At 28.6% G+C, this 21003-nt stretch overlaps 1 protein-coding gene across 3 annotated transcripts; it reads right to left on the reverse strand.

The window, feature by feature from the left end:
* Positions 1–6255, reverse strand: LOC109796798 (protein indeterminate-domain 4, chloroplastic). 3 transcript variants are annotated; one of them, XM_020356600.3, is made up of 4 exons: positions 5583–6254; positions 4845–5241; positions 1522–2692; positions 1–242 (listed from the first exon to the last, which is right to left on the reverse strand). In XM_020356600.3, the coding sequence occupies exons 1-3, from the start codon at positions 5734–5736 to the stop codon at positions 1564–1566; spliced, it is 1680 nt and encodes a 559-aa protein (XP_020212189.1). In that variant the 5' UTR covers positions 5737–6254; the 3' UTR covers positions 1–242; positions 1522–1563. The 3 variants fall into 3 exon arrangements, with proteins under 3 accessions (XP_020212189.1, XP_029126590.1, XP_082916438.1); XM_029270757.2 differs by lacking the exon at positions 5583–6254 and adding an exon at positions 5394–5574; XM_083060312.1 differs by lacking the exon at positions 1–242 and adding an exon at positions 961–1183 and having other exon boundaries at positions 5583–6255.
* Positions 6256–21003: the final 14748 nt, after the last annotated feature.

A 21003-nucleotide genomic window follows, 5' to 3' on the forward strand; every position in this document is an offset into this window, starting at 1 on the left:
TTGTCGTCCAATAACAAAATCTATTAAATTAATCCATGAAAATCTTGAAGCTAATTTGTTTTATAATCCGAATAAACTTATAGAAAGGTAGGGACAAGGAAAAAGCAGAAATCAAGTTTGTAAGGGAGTTGAAGAAGCCTAATCTTGAAGCCTAATTTGCTTGCGCTAGCTATTAGTAAATTGCAGAAACTTCCACATTAGATGAGCTAGAGAGTCAAGTTTCAATGAACCATTTGAAATCCCTGCAAAAAAAAGCCAAACCAAAAACAATTGTGAATTTCATTGTTGCCAAAACTGAAAAGACGGATCCAAAAACTTGATACTTAATTACTCAGCTAAACTAGCACCTAATCGAGTTGGCCTATATATAGCGCGACAAACAGTAGACTTTTATCTTCTAACAACAACATAGTTTCAAACTGAAGAAGGATAATTAAAATACTATAGCTATCAAATTAGAGGACATGGCAGTGAAATGAATAAATATTAATAGTTAAATTTCATTATAGTTAATTAAAATTAAAGTACATAAGTTAGGTGAGTTTTTTTTTTATTAAAAAAAACACGTTATTTTTTAAGTGAATATATGATTTTATAAAAAAAATATTTTGATTCTGTACATATAACTGTATGAATTAAATTTATTTCTTTTGCTCCAATAAAAAATGAATTTCTCAAAAATAATATATATAAAGCATATAAGGTGGATTCTTATTAATGTGAGAATTTAGACCAATAGATATGAATCATTAAATGATCAAGATTGAATAATGAATGCACATGACTTATTTAAATAGTCACGTGACTATAACTATAATTATAATTTTTATATTATTTATAAAAGTAAAATATTCCCATCATATATATAAAGGAGAATTTAACATGTATCTTTATCACCATTAATAAAAATTAAGATTAATCAAATATAACATCAAAACAAGACATTAAAAAAAAGTAAACTCGATCAAATAAAACTTGCAACCATATATTTACTATGATGCAGCAACTAAACCTTAGGGCAAAACTTCTAATATAAAATTAAAAAAACGAAATGAATAGATCAAACATTCTCTGCAAGCTTTTAAAAAAATGATATATATATGACGTGGCAACAAGATGTTGATAAGAGCAGGTATTGGTTCAGTCACCCTCCACCAGTTTGGCACTCGTGACTCTCTCTTCTCTGCCAACCCAAAATATATCCAAAAATGAAAAAAAATGAAAAGGAGAAGACAATAGAAGAAACAAAGTACTGCATAACGTCGCTGTCCGCCCCATGCAAGACAACTTGTCAGAGCACACACTCTTTCCTCAGATTCTGAACAAAGAGAAAAAAAAAAAAAAAAGTAGTAGCATCTTTCCAACACTCATGAGTCACGGTTCAGGACCAATAACAAAACACGAAAAACTCAATCCCTAATCACCACTATCAAGAAAACCCTTCTTTAATCATCACAATAATCATTCCACAGCATGCATGTCACTAATTAATTAATATTATATTTTTTGTGGTTGACGTACCTTTGTTTGTACTTTGTTGGCATCAGATAAAGATGATTTTTCTCACTGAAAATTCCCCCCACCACCTCCAAAAGATTGACCTGACGGCGCAGTATTATTATTATTATTTCTTTCTGCCTCCAAAGAACTCAAGTTGAAGCCATGTTCTCTCTGCGGAACCCCTCCATTCCCACTCATGCTTCTCACTATCTGACCCACTCCCAGAAAATCGCGGGTGAGTCTATCAGATCCTCCAATGCTACTACTACTCATTGCATGCACTTTCGGGTCTTTATTGTTGCCATGATCATATGCTTCAAATCCCGCGACAGAAAACCCTCCTGAAGAACCACCTTCGAAAATGGAAGAATTTCCACCAACAGCGAACGAGTTCATTAGGTCTTGAAGGTTACTATTACTCTGTTCATTTACGTTCACGTTCCCTCCGAAAATTCCACCATAGTTGGCAGCAGCAACCAGTGGCCTGTGTTCAGATTTCGAACCACTGCTGGAAGAAGCACTTCCGAAGCTTTTCAACAAAGAAGCGGTGCTGTTGCTTGAAGTTGCACCCATTTGAGCAGCTTTCTGAAGCAGTGCAGTTGCGGACATGTGAGCGATGGCATTGCCACTGTTGTTGGTGTTGCTGTTGCTGAAGAGAGAAGGAACACTCGAAGTTGTGAAGAAGTTTGTGCCCTCATTGTTGTTGTTGCCACCTCCATTTGCACTATTGAAGTGCTCAGGAATGGTGTTGGTGGTGTTGTTTGTGAGGAAGGGAAGGTTGAAAGGAGAACTGGTCATGCTGTTGTGGTGGTTGTTGCTGATGTGGTCAGATAACTGCATTAACCCTTGTTGGAACGGTTTGTTTGGGACCAAACCTTGTTGTTCTGGGTGGTAGTTTTGGTTCGGTTCGGACATGAAAAAAGGTTGCTGTGAGGGTCTGAAGGGTGAACCGAGGATGTGGTCGAATTGACCGGTTCGACCGGTGGCGCCGCCTAGGCGAAGTAGTTCGGTTTGCTGAGTACTAGGGTCTTGCATGTTTGAGATCTGAGAACCCACCTGAGATAGGTTTAAGGCCATGTTGGTGGTTCCGAATAAGTGGTTTCCAATGCCACCACCAAGGTTTGGGGGTTGTCTTGCACTCTCTTGAGCCAGTGCATCGCAGAATGCCCTGTGGGTGATGAAACTGTCTCTCCTGCAGTCATGGTATTACAAATGATTAGTAATCTTATAAAGTTGAGTAATTAAAAAACATCATAATTATGATTTTTTAAATTATTATTACGAGAGTTAGTAATCTTATAATAGTTCAATGATATAGTGTAAATTTCTACTATGTGTGTATTATAATTAAATTTTAATTAGACGGTGTTAGTTAGTAATATACTCCTTAACATATTTATTTTAACAAGTTATTTATTATTTATTAAAAATTATAAAATTATAAGTGAGATTTTTTTATTTTTTAATTTTAAATAAATTTTAATTTATATAAACAACATATTTAAAATATTGTATTGGTAGTATTTTTCTTCTGATTAATATTGTTTAGATGTCTCATGTTACTAGATTTAATTAATTGTACATATTCACGTGAAAGTGTTACACTATTACTTAGGGGACAAAAGATATATGATTACTATAATAATAAGATGAAGAAGAAAACTCAAAGGAAAATAAATTATTTGAATATAGTTGTTGAAACTCAAAACTTATCGTGGGGTTTAGACCTTAATTTGCAAATATTAAAAGAAGAAAAAAAATATTAAATTGTCAAGCTGAGTTGTACGAAGAAGCATAAGTTTATCATCCAAAATTCATTAATTGAACCAAGTTTTGCTAATTAATTATAGGAATTAATAATTTTGTTTATCATTACTACAGAGAGAGAGAGGTTTTTTTTTCTTAGACGATTTTTAACATTAACTTAAAATTTAAAAAAGTTACATGAAATCATTCACTTTAGAAATACTATAACAATGATATTAATTTAAAGGGGATACGTATCCTATATTATACATAGATTACTAGAATTAGAACTCAACTTTTTCCAAGTAAAAGACAATAAAAATCTTAATCACAAAATCACTTAAAAATATTAACATCCAAATATAAGAATAAAAGCCTTAATTAACCCGAGGACAAGCATTTGCGTGTATTTATGAAACGAGTAATTGGAAAAAATAATAATGTGATAGCTCTACAAGCGAATGAGAAGATAACTAAAAATTTTCCAAAAGGATGCACAGCAAGTAGGTGGAATAATTTCACTAGAACTTGATAAAAAGATTAATGAATCAATTAAGAAGTGCAGTGTGAGTTGTGAAGGACTTCAGGGTCTGGTCTGGGTGTTCATTAAATGGAACCGAAGAATATATGTATTGAATGTTGAGATAGAAAAAAGAGTTGATCGTGGGATTGTGCTCAAACAGGACTGAGTTTGACTCCAATGCTTTCTAAATTGTCAACAAGGATGTGCCCACTTTGTGTTTAATCATTAACATTTATTAGGTACTGCAGATCTCTGATCGATGTGAATTCAGCATGACCACTCGCTCCCACCAAATTAAACTTCAAATCGTGTGGAAGAGAAAGAAAAATAGTACTACTTCATAGAAAGAGAGAGAGATGATTTACTTGATTAGGTCCTAAAGTTATCATGAAAAGGAGCACCTGCAAGAGCACAGTACTGAACACATCTAGCCAATCCAGAAGAAAACAAAGCTGCTAACAACATATCACACACAAACACACACCCACACTCTCTCTCTTCTCTTCATGGCATAGCAACACGTGAATAACAAAAAAAAAGAAGAGGAAATGGGAGATAAAAAACAGCGTTGTTTCCAAGGTGAAATGGGAAAGCAGGAGTGTTTTTTCCATTTGCTTTATGCCTTTAGATGGAGAGAGAAAGAGAGAGGGTGCTGTTCCTCCGTGTGTTTGTTCTGAAAGCCCTATGACCAAGGCAGTTTCCAGAGATCATTCACGTGGGGGGATGTTTCCTTCCATTTCACATCCAAAGATGACAAAGGAAACCATACGAGAGAGAAGGAACCAACGAGAGTGGAAAGAATCTTAATCAATCAATACCAAGGAAACCAGACACAGTAGATTAAAAAAGCATCTAAGCCATTTTCCTCACTATAGCCACACTGTGTGTGTGTGACTGTGTGTCTTGAACAAGAATCTAATATAAGCCTCAAGCCAAACACTGTTCACCTTCTTCTGTTTATGGCCATTTCTGGCTGTGTTAGGCTAAAATTAGAATAATAAGCAAAAATGCTATTTAGTGAAATAAGTGTTTGGAAAAAGGGTAACATATATGCTAATTGAATTGCATGTGTTACCTGGAGAAGAGGGTGCCACAGTCACATCTGTATTCTCTGGTGCCACAAGTCTTAGAATGGGCTTTCCAATCGGATTGAACAGCATACTTCTTAGAGCACTTGTCACACTTCCACTTCTTCTCACCATGTTTGCGAGAGTAGTGTTTCTTAATCCCTGTGAGGTCTCCAAGAGCCCTTGAAGGGTCATGGTGGACGCATGTGGGCTCAGGACACAGATAAACCTTTCTCTTTGGCTCTTTTGTAGTCTTCTGCTTAAGCTTCCAAGGCAGGTTGTGTCCTCTTCTGTGTAGCTGTAGATTTTGCTCCCTTTGGAACCCTTTGTTGCACACCTCACATATAAACCTGTTTGTTGCCATTAGGGTCTTGGGAGATAGTGCTATCACCTCCGCATCTGGATCTGTTACCATGGAAAAATGCCAAACAACAAATTATTAGAAAATTAATTAATTTACACAAGGTAAAAAAAAATGAAAACAAACAAACAAAACAAAACCTGGAAAAATCATATTCAGAAAGCTTCAATACAAAGATTTCCAAAGACATACATACCCGTTTAATTTCAGTTTCATCTGTCCGTTTCACAAATTAGGGTTCCCTTGGGAATTCATATATACCAAATGAAAAAAAAAAAATTGGAATAAAATCTATGAAAGGGGGCAAAAATTGTATCATTGATATAGGAAACGGTTCATTTAGAGATTAGATCTTAATTTCTGATAAAATATTGAAGATACTTGCATGGTGTTCCTGGTTGGTTTCTCTTTTTCTTCTGGGGTGGTGGTGCAGCTGGAGGTGTTGATGAAGGTGGGGTCAAGGAATGCTGTTGCTTCATCTGGTTCTGATCCTCTTCTCTAAATCCAAAAAGCGATGCTGAGGAAGATGATGCCGCCATCTCTTATAGCAAGTCCTATGTATGGTAATTAATTAACCTTCTTCTGCTTCAGCTGGGAGTGTGTTTTTTCTCCTTGAACCTCAAAACTCTATCAGAATTCTGGAAAACCCACATGCAATTTGAGTCCTCCTCAATTCACACCCCCAATCTCAGAAAAAAAAAGCAATAGAATGAATACTGGCAGATTAACAGCAAAAGAAAAATCTAGAGGGAGATAGGACAGAGAGAGATATTGAAGAGGAAGAAATTAACAATAGAAAACATTCAACCCCTCCATATGAGATTTTCCTCCTGAGGTTGGCTTGTTATAAAGGAGAAATGAGAAATTTGAGATGGTATTAATACTTCTCAGTTTCTTCACTGATTTGTTGTCATGCAGATACACCAACACATATACACACAACATTTTCCTTCTATCTCTTATTTCCTTTTTCTTTTATTATTCCCTGCCTTATTTTCCTCTTGAAAAGTTTTTCCAGATTTTGCTCACTTCTCTCTTGTCATAAATGAAATTTTTACAAAATGGAAAATTAATGAGAGAGAGAGGGTAAGGCCTACGGGTCGGTGGACCCAATCCTTAGCCACATAACGACATAGTATGTGTGAAAGCAGCATGAAACAGCTACACCACTCTCTCTCTCTCTCTATCTCTTATTTCGTATCTTCTTACTCACTCCCAGACAAACTTTCACTCATCACCCAGCCCCACTGGACCTCACACAAATTTCAAAAGGACAATCAATGAAACTCTCAAACCATAGAGAGAACACAAAATAAAGAATCACACAAACAAGTTAAACATACTAAGCAAATGAAAATAATAGTTAACAAGTATATGGTATATAATATGTATATATAGATGTTTTGTTTTTCTTGGTTTCATATATATATACATGGTAGGTTTGGTTTGTAAAGTGAAAAACAAAACACCTGATGGTTGATTGGGTGAGGGGTGAATGACACTGTTCGTCTGAAATTCAGCGGAGGCAGAGTGTACTGTACTGTTACCGTTTAGGGTCACTGACATGGAAAGGGCAAAAAAGGATTCTGAAACTCTATGTGCTGTGTTTGGCTGACTTGGGTTGAGGTCCTTCTTCCCTTCTGTTGTTGTTGTTGCATGCAAATGATGCAATGCAGTGGCTGGCTGGTCCTTCCCAAGAGTCACATCAAGGGAAGGGTAGTTTCGTCATTTCACTCAAAAGTAAGGAAAATCACAATCAGAAGACCCAAGAATGGACCTAATCCAACCACTATGGATAAACAAATCACAAGGAATTTTTTTAGAATCAGAGTGCACTTGCTAAGCTCACGGTCTGTCGCTTGAAACCGTGAGACAGCTGAATTCTAGACCGTGGATCAAAATCACTGTCAACTATGCACCTTTTTTCTGAGATATTACCATGGAATAGAATAAAGTGAAATGTGTGCTTTTCGGGAATTATGAGGTCTTTTGAAAGGGATAGTTAATAATATTATTATTGTGTTTTTTATAATTATTTTGTTCAAGACCGTTTTTATTCCATTTCTTTGCTGTCTTTTCTTTAAACATTATTATTTTATTAATATGAAATAAGTTTCAATAAAACAGCCAATTGTTTTCAAAGAATGACAGGTTAACCATAAAGAATTATGATTTTTGACATTGATATTAACAAGAGATAAAGTCAAATTTTGCCAGTCAAGTTTATGCCAAGGATTTCTATAATTTTAAGCATGTTGTCTAACTACTTCATATTGTAGCCTTATCTTTTTAAATACTGCATAATAACACAATAATAATATAATTGAGCCTAGCTATTTATGGAGAGACATTATATATTGGTTATGAAAGATTAGTCGGTTAAATCTACTGATTAAAATTTACAGATTAAAAGGTTGTTTACTCATCTAACAATAAATTTCTCTTTTTCAAAAAAAAAAAATTCCCTTGACAAGTTTTTAATTTTTTACTTTTTTTTTTTGATTGAGGAAGACAAGGTTGTAACACAATACTTGCTATTCATGTTTTTTTTTTAAAAAAAAAAACCAAATACATCATATAGAAACTAAAGAAATTTTACAATCAAAACACAATTAACTATAATTATACTAAGGTTATTTAAATTTCGAATGTTTAGTTTCATAATTAATTTGGCCTCCTTTCCTTAATATACACAAATAGGTATATATATATATTCAAACAATTGACAAGCATATAAACAGGCAAACATAACTTTGGTTTAGACACCTAATTTCTAGACTTGAAACCCATTTGGAAGTTGGTGAAATTATAGTGTTGCTGATATGGATATTAATCTTAACATCAATCAATCTGTATTTTATTTTATATAATTTGATTAATTTTTAGGTTGATCATATGAGAAGGGACCCCAGAACAAATTAAATTAATAAATTTTATTGTGCAAGGAAGTCCCAATCATCGTTTTCTTTGTTGGTTTGCATTTTGTTGCCATTCTTTTCGACAAAGATCCAAAGTACAAGAAACCAAACGAAAAACTTTAAAGAATAATGGTGTGTAATATAAAAGGATAGGAGCCTGCATCCATAACAGTACTGCTCTCTGCTTAGTCTTTAAGTCTTTAAAATATTCAAGCATAGGATACAAAAACAGTCAAACAAAATAACTAATGCTTGTTTTTTAAAAATATCTTTTAGTTTAAAAATATATTCATATTCAAACAAGAAACGTTTTATTCAACACCTAGGTCAGCAATATATAAGAAGTAAAACCAACAGTTACAAAAACATTGAAGAAAGACATACACATACATATATAGAGATGTTATTAAACGCCAAGTACCAACACATTGCACACATATATAATTGACACAACTATGCGAGTATATGAATTGAAACCAGTATTTATCAATGAAAAGCATTTAGAGACAAGGACTCTGGTGAGACTCTTTTAGACTTTTAGTGACAACTCATAGTTCATGCTGCTACACGAAGACCTTCATCAGAAGGACATGCACGCCCCCAATATGATTTTCAACGGGCGGCGGCATTTTCTCGTCACAAAAATTAGCATTGTCTTTTCTCAGTTTCTACCTGTCCTCATACCAACTACAATCCAAACACATTCATCACGTACATGACTAAGTATTGAAAAAGGTCAAATACTGTGTTGTTATTCTGGCTTTAAATGTAATAGGAGCTAGCTAAGAATCTAGAACTAAGGGGAAGAATATTTTGAAGCCTCACTAGTCTCTTTGTCTTTGGAGATGATAATTTATTATATACAAACTCAAAATAGTTAAAAATAAATAAAAATGAACCCAATCCATGAGTTGTCAGGTAAATATGTTAGGCTTAGAGACTCAATCGAGTTTGTTGGTCGAAATCCATCTTACGAAAATATTAATTACGGGAAGTGTAAATAAATAAGTATAAAATTGGAGTGAAACTTTTGAGTTTAAATTAAAATGAAAGATATAACATATTTTAAAACAGGTTAAATTACTTAATAGGTCTTGAACTATTTAAGAATTTTTAAATAGATATCTCTAAATTATAAATAATAAAAATTGGATTTTTGATCATGTAATTTTTTTTATTGAGTTCTTACTGTCTTTAAAATTATCACAAATACAATTTAGAAACCTAATCAATAAATTTAGTTTAAGAACCTATTTGAAAAATCTCAAATAGTCCAGTTGTCCACTTAGTAATTTATTTTTTAAAATATAAAATTATTCAACCTAAAAAAGTGTGAAATTAATTTTAGCATAGAAATTTTGGTGAAATGGAGGAAGAAAATAAACTATAGATTACATCAAATTTTAAATATATAAGTTGGACCTATTCTATAAAATTAAAAACTAAGTCTAATTTACATATTATCTATCAAATATTTTTTTTATAAGTTTAGCCTGATCTTTTTAAAAATTTTGATCTATTAGTCTATTTAAAAATTTATTTTACATTAATAATATTAAATAAATTAATAAATTTAATTTTAAATAAGTCAATACAAAACTATATTTAAATAGGTGTGCAAGTCTCTTTTAATTTTTGTGATAAAAAAAATAGCTCACTATATTATTATTAAATTTAGAGTTTAAAATAAAAATAAAAAATTATTGTAAAGGAGCCAACCCATGCATACTCATGTACACTAATGTACCCTCACGCACATATAATGGAAGAATATAATCTTATTCAAAAAAAAAATGTAAAATATTTAAGTTAATAAAAATGTCAAAAATAATAATAATTTAATTTTGTATTACAAATTTATTTGTTTATTATATTATTAATAATATAATATGTATATTATTTTTATTATATTATATAAATAAATAGGACTAGCCTACTGGGTCACTTTTTTAATAAATTTAAGTTCAATCTTTTTAAGTAAATAGATTTTTAAAAAAATCTAAATCTGACTTTTATTAAACAGATTAAATCATAGGTTTTTATTTAAGACCTAACATATTCTTATCTCTAGATAACATATACTACTATGTAGATTTACTAGCATAAAATTATTCTAATTTAATCAATAGGGTTGAGTTCAAGTTTGAGAATATAATTGAATCAAATACTTTGACAAATAATTTTATTATCCATAATAGTCTTATTGGCAGGACAAGAAGATTTAAAAAGTTAAAAGTACGAGAACTCCAAAGACTATAAAGAATTTAAAAACATAAATGTAGAGATTAAAAATATTTATTTAAAATAAAGACTAAAAAAAGTAAGCAAAATTATAAGAATTAAAAAAATATTTTAACTTATTATTTTTAATTTTTTAATATGTCTGGTCTCAAATTCTAATAATAATAAATTCTTAATCTCAAATTTAGAAAAAGAAGAATATCCCTCAATTTGTTAATTGTTGAGTTTAAATTTTTTATATTTTGATTATGATAAATCTTATTAACAAAACTCATAAGTCTTATGACCGATGAGTTTGTTTAATATATCTAAAATATCAATTAAAATAATCTCAATATTAATTCAAAATAACTCTTAAAAGATGGATGAAAAATAATAAACTTAAACCAAATAAAATAAAATCAATATAACATAAATAGTGGAAATCTTTAAAAGATTATGAAGTTAATTTGTATATCTTGAACTCTAAAAATTCATTTGAGTAAACTTTAGTGATTGTAAAAAACTTAAAGATGTATCTATATTTTTCGTAAAGAAATAAAAAATTTATATAAATTAGATCATGTGCAAAATTACAAAAGAAATCTTTACAAATCAGCACCTATCATCTTTTTTAGTCACATTGACAAATTCAACCACCGCAACTGACCAAATCATAATCACCACACCCCTGCAATTGAGAGTCCATTTAGAAAAATAATAATAAGGGAGCCAATAAAAGATATAAGGGACAGACAATTGCATGATGTATTTATGTATTTAAGCAATGGTGGTATTTCACTGTTCATCCACAAGCTCACCAACGCTGGAAAGGAATGTAAAAACCTTGATTGGAGCAGGGAGCATTTGAAAAAGTATAATCTGCAGGAAGCTGAAGTTTGAAAAATATAATTCATTTTCAATTATTTGTGCATGTATTTGTTGCAATTCGAGTTGATACGGGTTTAGATTCGAAAGAGTGGATATCTTGGGATACAGGTTCAAGACAAACTGAAATGGAAACCATAATATGGGGAAAGAAGAGAAATACACATATAGACTCGTGAAAATGAAAAGAAAAAAAAATTAGAATAACTTTTGTATGGATGAAAGGATTAGAAAGAGATCACAAACGAGAGAAGATGAAGCGGGAAATAGATTTTAGACAAAAGCAAAACATTTAGGTTACAACCATTAAAGTCTAATGGTGAAGGTTGACTTACAATACACAATGTTTTAGTTTCGTTTCGTTATTATAATTTTAGTGAATAAAAAATTAAAAAAGAAATTACACAATTATAATATTAAGTAGGCCAAAAAAATAATTTTGAAATTGAATCTAACGTGGGCCTGCACTTTTTTTTATCCATTCTAACATGTTGTTTTTACTTTTTTCAACAGTTTAACAGCAAGCGTTGGTGGGCTTTGTTTCAATGGCAGGTTCAGGTTTTGGTGGATTTAAAAATTTAAAATCAAATCTGCTCTTTACAATTCATATAAAATTGAATTTTTAATCCACTCTATCAGATTTATCTAGTCAAATTCACAAAAAAGAAATTTTATTTTTTATCTTAATTATAAGTAATAAGTAAAAAATTATAAATTAAGATAATTAATTAATATGAATATTTTTAACTAATTCTACTATAAATTTAAATTTTAATTATTTAAAATATATCTCTTATTTTAATTAGTTATAATATTTAATATCGATTATAAATAAATATATAACAAATAAAAATAAAAATAAATAAAAATAAGTAATTTTAAAAATTATAAATTATTACTTATAATTAAAAATTAATTTATTACTTATAATTAAAATTAAAAATTTACTTTTTTTTTTACGATTTCAGATTGGACATCGTGTTCAGGCCCAACCCAAGAAAAAAGATAGCGGATGGGAATTCCAAATAATGGGGAGAGAGAAAGTTTGTCAACGAGGAGAGGAAGAATGGGAATGAGTTGAAAGAAGAGAATTTCATTCTCAATTTTATCCTTCCAAGCTGAACTATCTGATTAGAAACTATTACATCCAACTACACATGATACATTGGATACAAAGTGTACTCCTTTGGTTATTTTCACAACTTTAATTTTCATCTCTTTTTTTTTTGTTACAATATTTATAAAATATTAATTTTTATTATATTGTTATCCATTTATGATAGAACAAGAATATTATTAAAAAAAAATAAGAGAGATTTTTTTTTGGCATTTTAAGTTGTATATGATCACTATAGGCAACAAATACTCCCTTATATAATTACGTATTGAGTGTTGCAAACTTGAGATCATTAATTAAAGTAAAATAATTTTATTTTTGTTGATTTACATGTTAATGATAATTAATATAAAAAATAAGAAATATATCAAAAGTTTCATAATCATTTTTATAAAATCTAAAGGAATTTGATGAAGTCGAGATATCTCTTAACCAAAAGATAGAATATAATTTTTAAGATAACATGACTCATTTAAGTAACAAAATAACTAGTCTTTCACAATATATATTTTTTCATCTGTATGAACCTGTATATTAATCCTCAAAGAATTTGATGATAGTGACAATAATAATAATGGTAATGACAATGACGACAGCAATGGATGTAATGATATTGATAACAGTAATGATGATGACAATTATGATAAACAATCATGATGTTAGTGTATGTGATAGTTTTATTTTTAAGCTTTTAATCTAAATTGACTATATTATGAAATTTCTTATTTTAAACATCCTTTATATATGTGTATAAGTTATCACCACTTATATTGGATTTCACATTATTTAAACTTTTCTGAATATATTATCCAAAATTTTGATATTAATACATGTTTAAAAATCATATTATACGTTAAAACAAATAATGTAATGAACTACTAATAATTTTGAAATAATGTGAAATGTAATATCACATAATTCAATGATTAGAACAATTAAATTTACATTATACAAAAAAAAATTGATAAAGATATAATATTTAATGTAATTCTTTAAACTTAGTTTAGAGTTTAGGATTTAAAAACCTATACAAAATTTTATATTTTTTATAATGTAAATTTATTAAATAACATTTTTAAAAGTTAAAATTATGTAAAATTTGATATACATAATATTGAGTATAATATTTTATGATTGAATTTTACACACACACACACACACATATATATATATATATATATATATATATATATATTGTTTAAATTTGAAAGAAAAGATATTTAAATCAAAAAAATTAATTGAGTGATTTTTTAAATGTAATGGGTATTGCTTTGGAGGCATGCCGTCAAGACACCCTAGGGGTGGTGTATGTTTATTTATTTATTTATTATTTCCATGTTGTAACCAAAAAGAAATAGTATGATTTTGATAACTGGACTAAACTGGTACGTTAGATTAATTTGACTAAAAACTGATCTTTAATTAATTGTATTGACCTCAAAATTCATTTTACATCAAATTAATCAAAAATCGATATAATAGATTTAAATTTAGGTAAATTGGTTTGAACCGGTTCGATTAAAATATGTTTTTTAATTTTTAAACTTCAATTTAAAAGATTTTTAATAAAAAGACATATTTAAAAAAATTATAAATTAGACCTTATTTTTAATATTTATTTTATAAATATATTTTAGTCATTTATATTAATTTGTAATTTTTAATATTTTTATTTTTTATAATTTATAGTATATTAAATTAATACCCTTTATTTTAAATATAAACTTGTTGTTATTAATGGATATTATTATATTTTATTAAAATTAAAATTTAAATATTATATTGCATTAAATTTTAAGAAATTATAAATAATGTTTTATTTTAATTTTTAAGATTATAAAATCATGATATTATATTTATTTAATATTATTTCTATATTAATAGTTATTATTATTATTTCATTAATATTTATTTAATCATAGTTCAATCACTATTAAATTTTAAACTAATATATAAATCAATTTAATAACCAGTTTAATTTTAAAAGCATTGCAAAATAGCCAATTTTTTGTTTAACCAATTTCCTGAATCAATTCTGTCAAGTTCAAGCTGGAAGACTCTGAATAAAAATCAAGTTAAAGTTCGATTGGATTATCACTTGACTGTATATTCATAATTAAAAAATAGTGAGAAAGTAAAATAAAAGGAAAGATAATATATATATATATATATATATATATATATATAATTCTATAAGTTTATTTTATTTTTTATTGTTATTTATCGAATATTTCGACAAACTAATAGCATGTGACATATTTTTTTCAACTCCACTAATCCATTAACCAAAAAAAAATTTATTTTATTTGTATTAAATTTGATAATCAAATATGATTAAAAACAATGTTAAAAAAATTTAGTAATAAATTAAATTATTCAAATTTTAATGAGACATATATGTTGTTAATAAGCTCATAAAAAAATTAAAATAATTTATAATACAATTAAAAATAAGTCTTTCAATAACAATAAAATAAATATGTAATAGTAATACAATGACAAATAAATTTTAATAAGGAAATAATTCACAAATAAAATACCCATAAGTCATTAGATAAAAGGCAAGGAATCCCTCACTAGTCACTCTACCCCTGTTTAACTCGTTTAATTAACAGATTAGATTATTGAAAGGTTGAAATTGAAAAGTATAAAACTTCTTAGATAGTTATGTAGGTCAACCCATATTGAATCCGTTAATTCTTGTAATATGCTTTTGTGGTTGACCTTATGAAGTTTCAACAACTTTAGCTCTTCAATTAAATCTTTCAAATTGTTGAAAAGAACCACCAACTTGGAATGCTTTCTTTGCAGCATCACTCGGAGTTTTCACTCTCCTTCTCATTTCTTCGCCACCTCATTCCCAAACTCATTCAAGTTTCTCCATTCTTTTGCTCCAATTTTTGGTACCCATGACTGTCTTGTAATGATCCACGTAAGCCCTTCAAATCGTAAAAGCTTTTGAACAATGAACCGCAGCTCTTTTACTCTGATTCTCTCATCATCATCAATTCATGTAAGTGTAGCCATTTGTTGCCCTAAGCCAATCCAGTAGCTGCGAACGTGACATCTCCAACTTGTGGGGCAACCCCGGAAGCTGAAAAGTCTCAACATCCTTCTTGTGAGGTGCAAACTGTTCAGTGCATAGTGAGAAAAGTAACTCGCACCGACATAAACCAGCCTTGGAATACCCAATTCAGCAATAGCATCAACACTCCAAGGGTAGAACATGTCAGTGACTATGAAATCTGGTTTCGTGTCACGGAACACTTGTCTCGGAATTGTCCTTCGAGACTGGACACTGGACAGTCCCTCCATGATGTCTTAAGAGTGGTTTCCACTCCTTGTGTAAACTTGATAATAATATGGGTTCGAATGGAGCGACTGCGACTACAATCACGGTCGATGGAGCTTTGGAAAACAGCAACGTTTGCTCGTGTGGCAACTACAGTGACATTCACTCACAAGTGTCAATTTAGTCCATGTTCAGAGGATTAACATATGCAGCTTTCCATAAAAACTCTATTTATTTTAACCTCATTTAGTGGAGGAGTTAAAATCTTCTGACTCACACAACTTCAAATAAAAATGGGGCTAGTTCGAAGGGGTTTATCCTCTATTTGTGACATTATTTTTTTTTCTTTTAAATAAAAAATAACAAAAAAAACTCTTGTTAATTTATTTTTATTTATTTTATATAATAATTTAGTTTTGTGTGTAAGATTTTACAAATAACATATGATGCTATATAATTTTTTAAATATAAATTTATATCCCTTTTTATTATCTTTTTAAAATTAAACAAGTCATTAAATTAAGATACTAGTTTAAGGTTGAATGATTCAACCATAATTCTATTCTAAAAGTTGTGTAAATTAATTAGACTATTCTCTTAGCATAACATAATTAAATATTAAACTTTTTTTTATACGACACATAAACAACAACATAAATCAATGATCTTTATCTTTTTTAACAATTTTCAACTAATTTTTTTTATGTTTATGAACTTTTTCTTTCCTTGTTTGTTTTATTTTTAAAACCACTAGAAAGTCAAAAGTAAAAAAAAATGAATTTAACATTATTTTTTATTCTATTTTATATATAAATAATAAATTGGCAATCATTAACTTTAATTTAAATCAATTTTTTACATAAAATAAATAATATTCATATGATGGTACACAATAGAATATATGTTAACAAAATCAAGCACTTAAAATAAAATACAAGATTTTAAAAGACAATACAATTTTACAAGAATTTAAATAAGCTTTTTTATATATTTTCATCCAATCATAAATTATATTTTATGATAAAATTATTTATTTTTATAATAATTACTTTAAAATTTGTATATTATTTAAAATAATTTTAAATCGATGATATAAATTTTTTTACATTAAAAATATATATATATATAAAAAAAAAAAAGTTAAGCTCATTTTACAAATTATCATATGTCTCCCATCTCCTAACTATCAAATTAAGAAATTTTACAAGATTTTCAAATGAAATGCAATTTTACAAAAATTTAAAAATTATTTTATTATTTAAAATAATATGACTAATTAGTATGCAAGATCATGACTCATTATTATATATAGGTCAAACTTAACTATTCTATAATTTTTTATCTGTTTAATTGGTATAAGCTATGATAGTTAATTATGGTAAGTTGTGTAAGTTATGTTAGTTAATTGCATAATTTTGATCCTTATGCAATTTTGAATGTAATTATTAATTAATTGATGATTATTCTATGTTAGTTGATGTTTTTATCTCAATTTTATAAATAAATAAAAAAACAATGTGGTTGTCTTAATTTTGGTTATAATAATAAAATTTTAAATATTAATATTGATTAAACAGATTAATTAATGTATGGAGTAAGTTAATTTGTATAATAGATTACGATCATTTTTTAATAATTAATTTATTATTTTTATATTAAAAAAAATTAACTTACGTACTAGTCCTAGTCCTAAGGATTTCATAAACTTTTTAACTCTGTAGACTTTTTTATAAGTGGGCCTTTTAGCCTAGTGTTGTTTTTGACGCTAGCCCATGTAGGTCAGGGCTTTAAAGAGTGAACTGGGTTCATTTGACTGGTCAACATTCATGGTGAAGAGTCTCGCGATGTCCACTATGTGAGTTATGTGACTAGTTGATATAAAGGGAAGAAAAATAGCCTTTAGCATTTCAGCTTCACCAATCAACCTATATGTCCTACCTAATCCACCAAGGTAAAAAATAGGTGGAGCAAGTTAATTCGTCAGATTAATTATATAATTTATTTCTAACACTAATATTTAATTTGTGTAAAAATAAATTTATATTCTTATATAATTAAAATATAATAATATGTAGATGTTTATACATAAAATTAGTAACGTGTTTGAAATAAAATAATTAATCAATAATTTTTTATTGATTTTTTTTAGAGTTTTTTTTTTGTGACAATATTTTAGTAGGTATTGATAGATCAATTTGCTATCATGTCATTTTATAACCTATCAATCCATTACTAAATGAGTAGTTTATATTTTTTATCTCACATTTTGTCAGTAAAATAACTCACTTTATCATATTTAAAGTTAATTGATATCATATATATATGAATGAATTAATCTATTTTATCTTTCAATCATATAATAAGAAGACTTGATTCCTCATTTTTCAAAAAGGCACACATAAAAAATTGGAAACAAAAAAAAAAATTATTTGTATACAAAATTAGGAGTAATTATTTAAGGTTTCGAGATTGTACCAATATTTTATATGTTTTAACTCTATAATAACCTCTTTAATTATTTAAAAATATTACATTATCAGTCCTTAAATTTTATATTAATCTATCTTAATTATTTTAAAAAAATTAATATGACTTTTATAAAAATTATAAATGTTAAAGAAGTATAAATTGCTATTTAAAAAAAGAGAGTAAAGAATATCGGTGTAATTTTGCGAACTTCAGAAAGTGTCACTTTAATTTTCTCCGATTATTTTGTATCAGAAATCTATATCAAGAGAATGCAAGTTAACTTTATCTAATTAAATAACTTCCCACTTTTAACTCATTATACTTTATTTTTGAGATAAAAAGTGTTATAAGAAATTAATATTTACTAAATGTTGAGAATAATATTCTTAATAATATATAGTACTCTCCGAATATCATTCATAAGAATGTATTTAAATATGTGAAATAAACGCCCCCTAAAGAATTTGTTTATATCAATGAGGTTGAGATACTTCATATTTATATATAATAAAATGTTTAAAAATTATTAATATTTATTAAATTAATCAATATTACGTTCATTTCTTAAATCTTAAGATCATTTTTTTTATTATTTAAAATTTTAAAAATAAAATTATCTAAAATATATATACCAAATCAAACGCTTTCATGCATAAAAATATTTTTTATAAATATAAAAAAATTATCTAAAAAAATAATTTATATATAATGGGATAAACATGAATCACATTCATTATTTATATTAATGAAGTTGAGATATTTCATATTTATATATAATAAAATATTTAAAAATTATTAATATTTATTAGATTAATTAATATTATGTTTAGTTGTTAAATCTTAAGATCATTTTTTTATTATTTAAATTAAAAATAAAATTATGTAAAATATATATACCAAATCAAACGCTCTCATGCATCAAATATTTATAAATAATTTTGTACTGTCTCAGTCGGATCCCGATTTGATACACTTTACAGGTTTTGATCCAATGAATCTTGAATATGAGTCTTCTCGGTTGGCAGGCGATCTAACCTCTCACATGGGTAAGATTAGTCGGACCGCGATCTCACCCACCCCTGGACGAACTCGGCCTGGGTATGGTCGGCCAAGGTACGCTCGGCCATGGTGAGATCGGTCAGGCTGTGCTCGACCATGATGAGATCGGCCAAGCTGTGCTCGGCCATGGTAAGATCGGTCAGGGTGTGCTCAGTCATGGTGAGATCGGCCAGGTGTGCTCGGTCATGATGAGCTCGGCCAGGGTATGGTCGGCCAAAGTCAGAGTGGGTCTCACCCTTTGGACTGGTCCGAGAATCAAGGATGAAAAACCTATCTTTGATAATCAAATATTCTCAAGGAAAATCGTTATGAAAATTCTCGCGCTCACAAGGCCCAGGTGGCCCATGAACATAAAAGTATAAAACCTAAAACTCTAGAGTTAAGACGACAGATTACACTTTTGAATGTTCTGACTTTGGAGACCTGACTTAGGAGAAGAACCCTAGACACTTCCTTGACCGGAACAAATTTATTATGACAATATAAAAATCGGTACATGCGAGAATTTCTTGCAACGTCTTTTTTCGTTGGTAGCTACCGACCCAAAAGATGCTTGCTTAGTGCTAACACAGTAATAAGTTATAGTTAATAAAGTAAATTAAATGAAACCCCACAAATACATGGCCAAGGTATCCCAGCAGGCACATCTCTTTTATGGTGTAACTTTTCACACCTTAATTATAATATTACAATATCCATGAAAAGCACTGGTGAGTGGCTAGTTTAATTTCGCAAGTAGTAGAATATTTAATTTCACAAGTAAGCAAACCTAAGGAAATACCCGAAGCTTCACAACTAGTATCTTTCATAACTTGCAATTAAATCCAAATTATTTGAGTGGAAGAAATACACACCTATCTGTATTCATATATATATTTTTTATAAATATAAAAAAAAATCAATCGAAAGTTAAATAAATGAAGAGAGAAAATAAAATTTGACTAGAAATAGAAGAAAAAAAATCAAATTGACACCTGTGATTTTCTGAAAGTTACCGTTAAAAGATAAGTAAGTAGCAGGGATCACTTATGGGACATGTTAGAATACGTTTATGACTTTATATGTTAAACCGAAGGGATTTAGTTTCATCGATTAATAAGTGTGTGAGTTGTTTAAAAAAATATTATTTAATTAAAACCTTATTAAAATGACCACATGTCCACCACTACAATCCAAACAAACATGCGTTAAGAGTTAAACAGGTAAAAAAAATGACAATTAAAAATTCTATTATATACCAAAAGATGACTATTATTAATTATTATAATTTATAAAGGAGGCCATTTCTTCCATAAACCGAGAGGGTGCTTCTAGGTGGAAGAAATTATTCTATCCTTTATGCCTGTCCCTCCAATTACATAGTATCACGTCATGAATATAGCTACGTTATTTTAATTTAGATTTAAAATAAAATTAACAAACTTTCACGTAACCTCTTATTCATTCTTACTCATGTTCTTCTTTTTCTGACTCATTCATGGAGTTTTACGTTTTCGTTAAACGGGAGAATCTTCAAATTTACTGTTCGTCGTAAAATACGTTAGTATGATCTTTACTACTGGAATGATTAATTAGATTAGGATCATGGTTGTTAGAATTCAATAATTTGCTGTCAGAGGGAAATATTCAATCAGTTTGGTTGCTACGTGTGATATATGTATGTATATAAACGAAAATAACCCACTCAGAATGCATAAACAAGAAATGTGTGTTTGGATAAATATATGAAAATTCAGATCCAAATGTATGCATTAACAATGAACACGTATCAAAAAGGAAATAGATGGTGTTGATCTGTCTGACATCAGCAGCAATTAATATTTAATTTATTTCTGATTCAATG

This window comes from Cajanus cajan, chromosome 7, assembly GCF_000230855.2.
Source record: "Cajanus cajan strain Asha chromosome 7, NIPB_CcT2T_4, whole genome shotgun sequence".
NCBI classification, from domain to species: domain Eukaryota; kingdom Viridiplantae; phylum Streptophyta; class Magnoliopsida; order Fabales; family Fabaceae; genus Cajanus; species Cajanus cajan.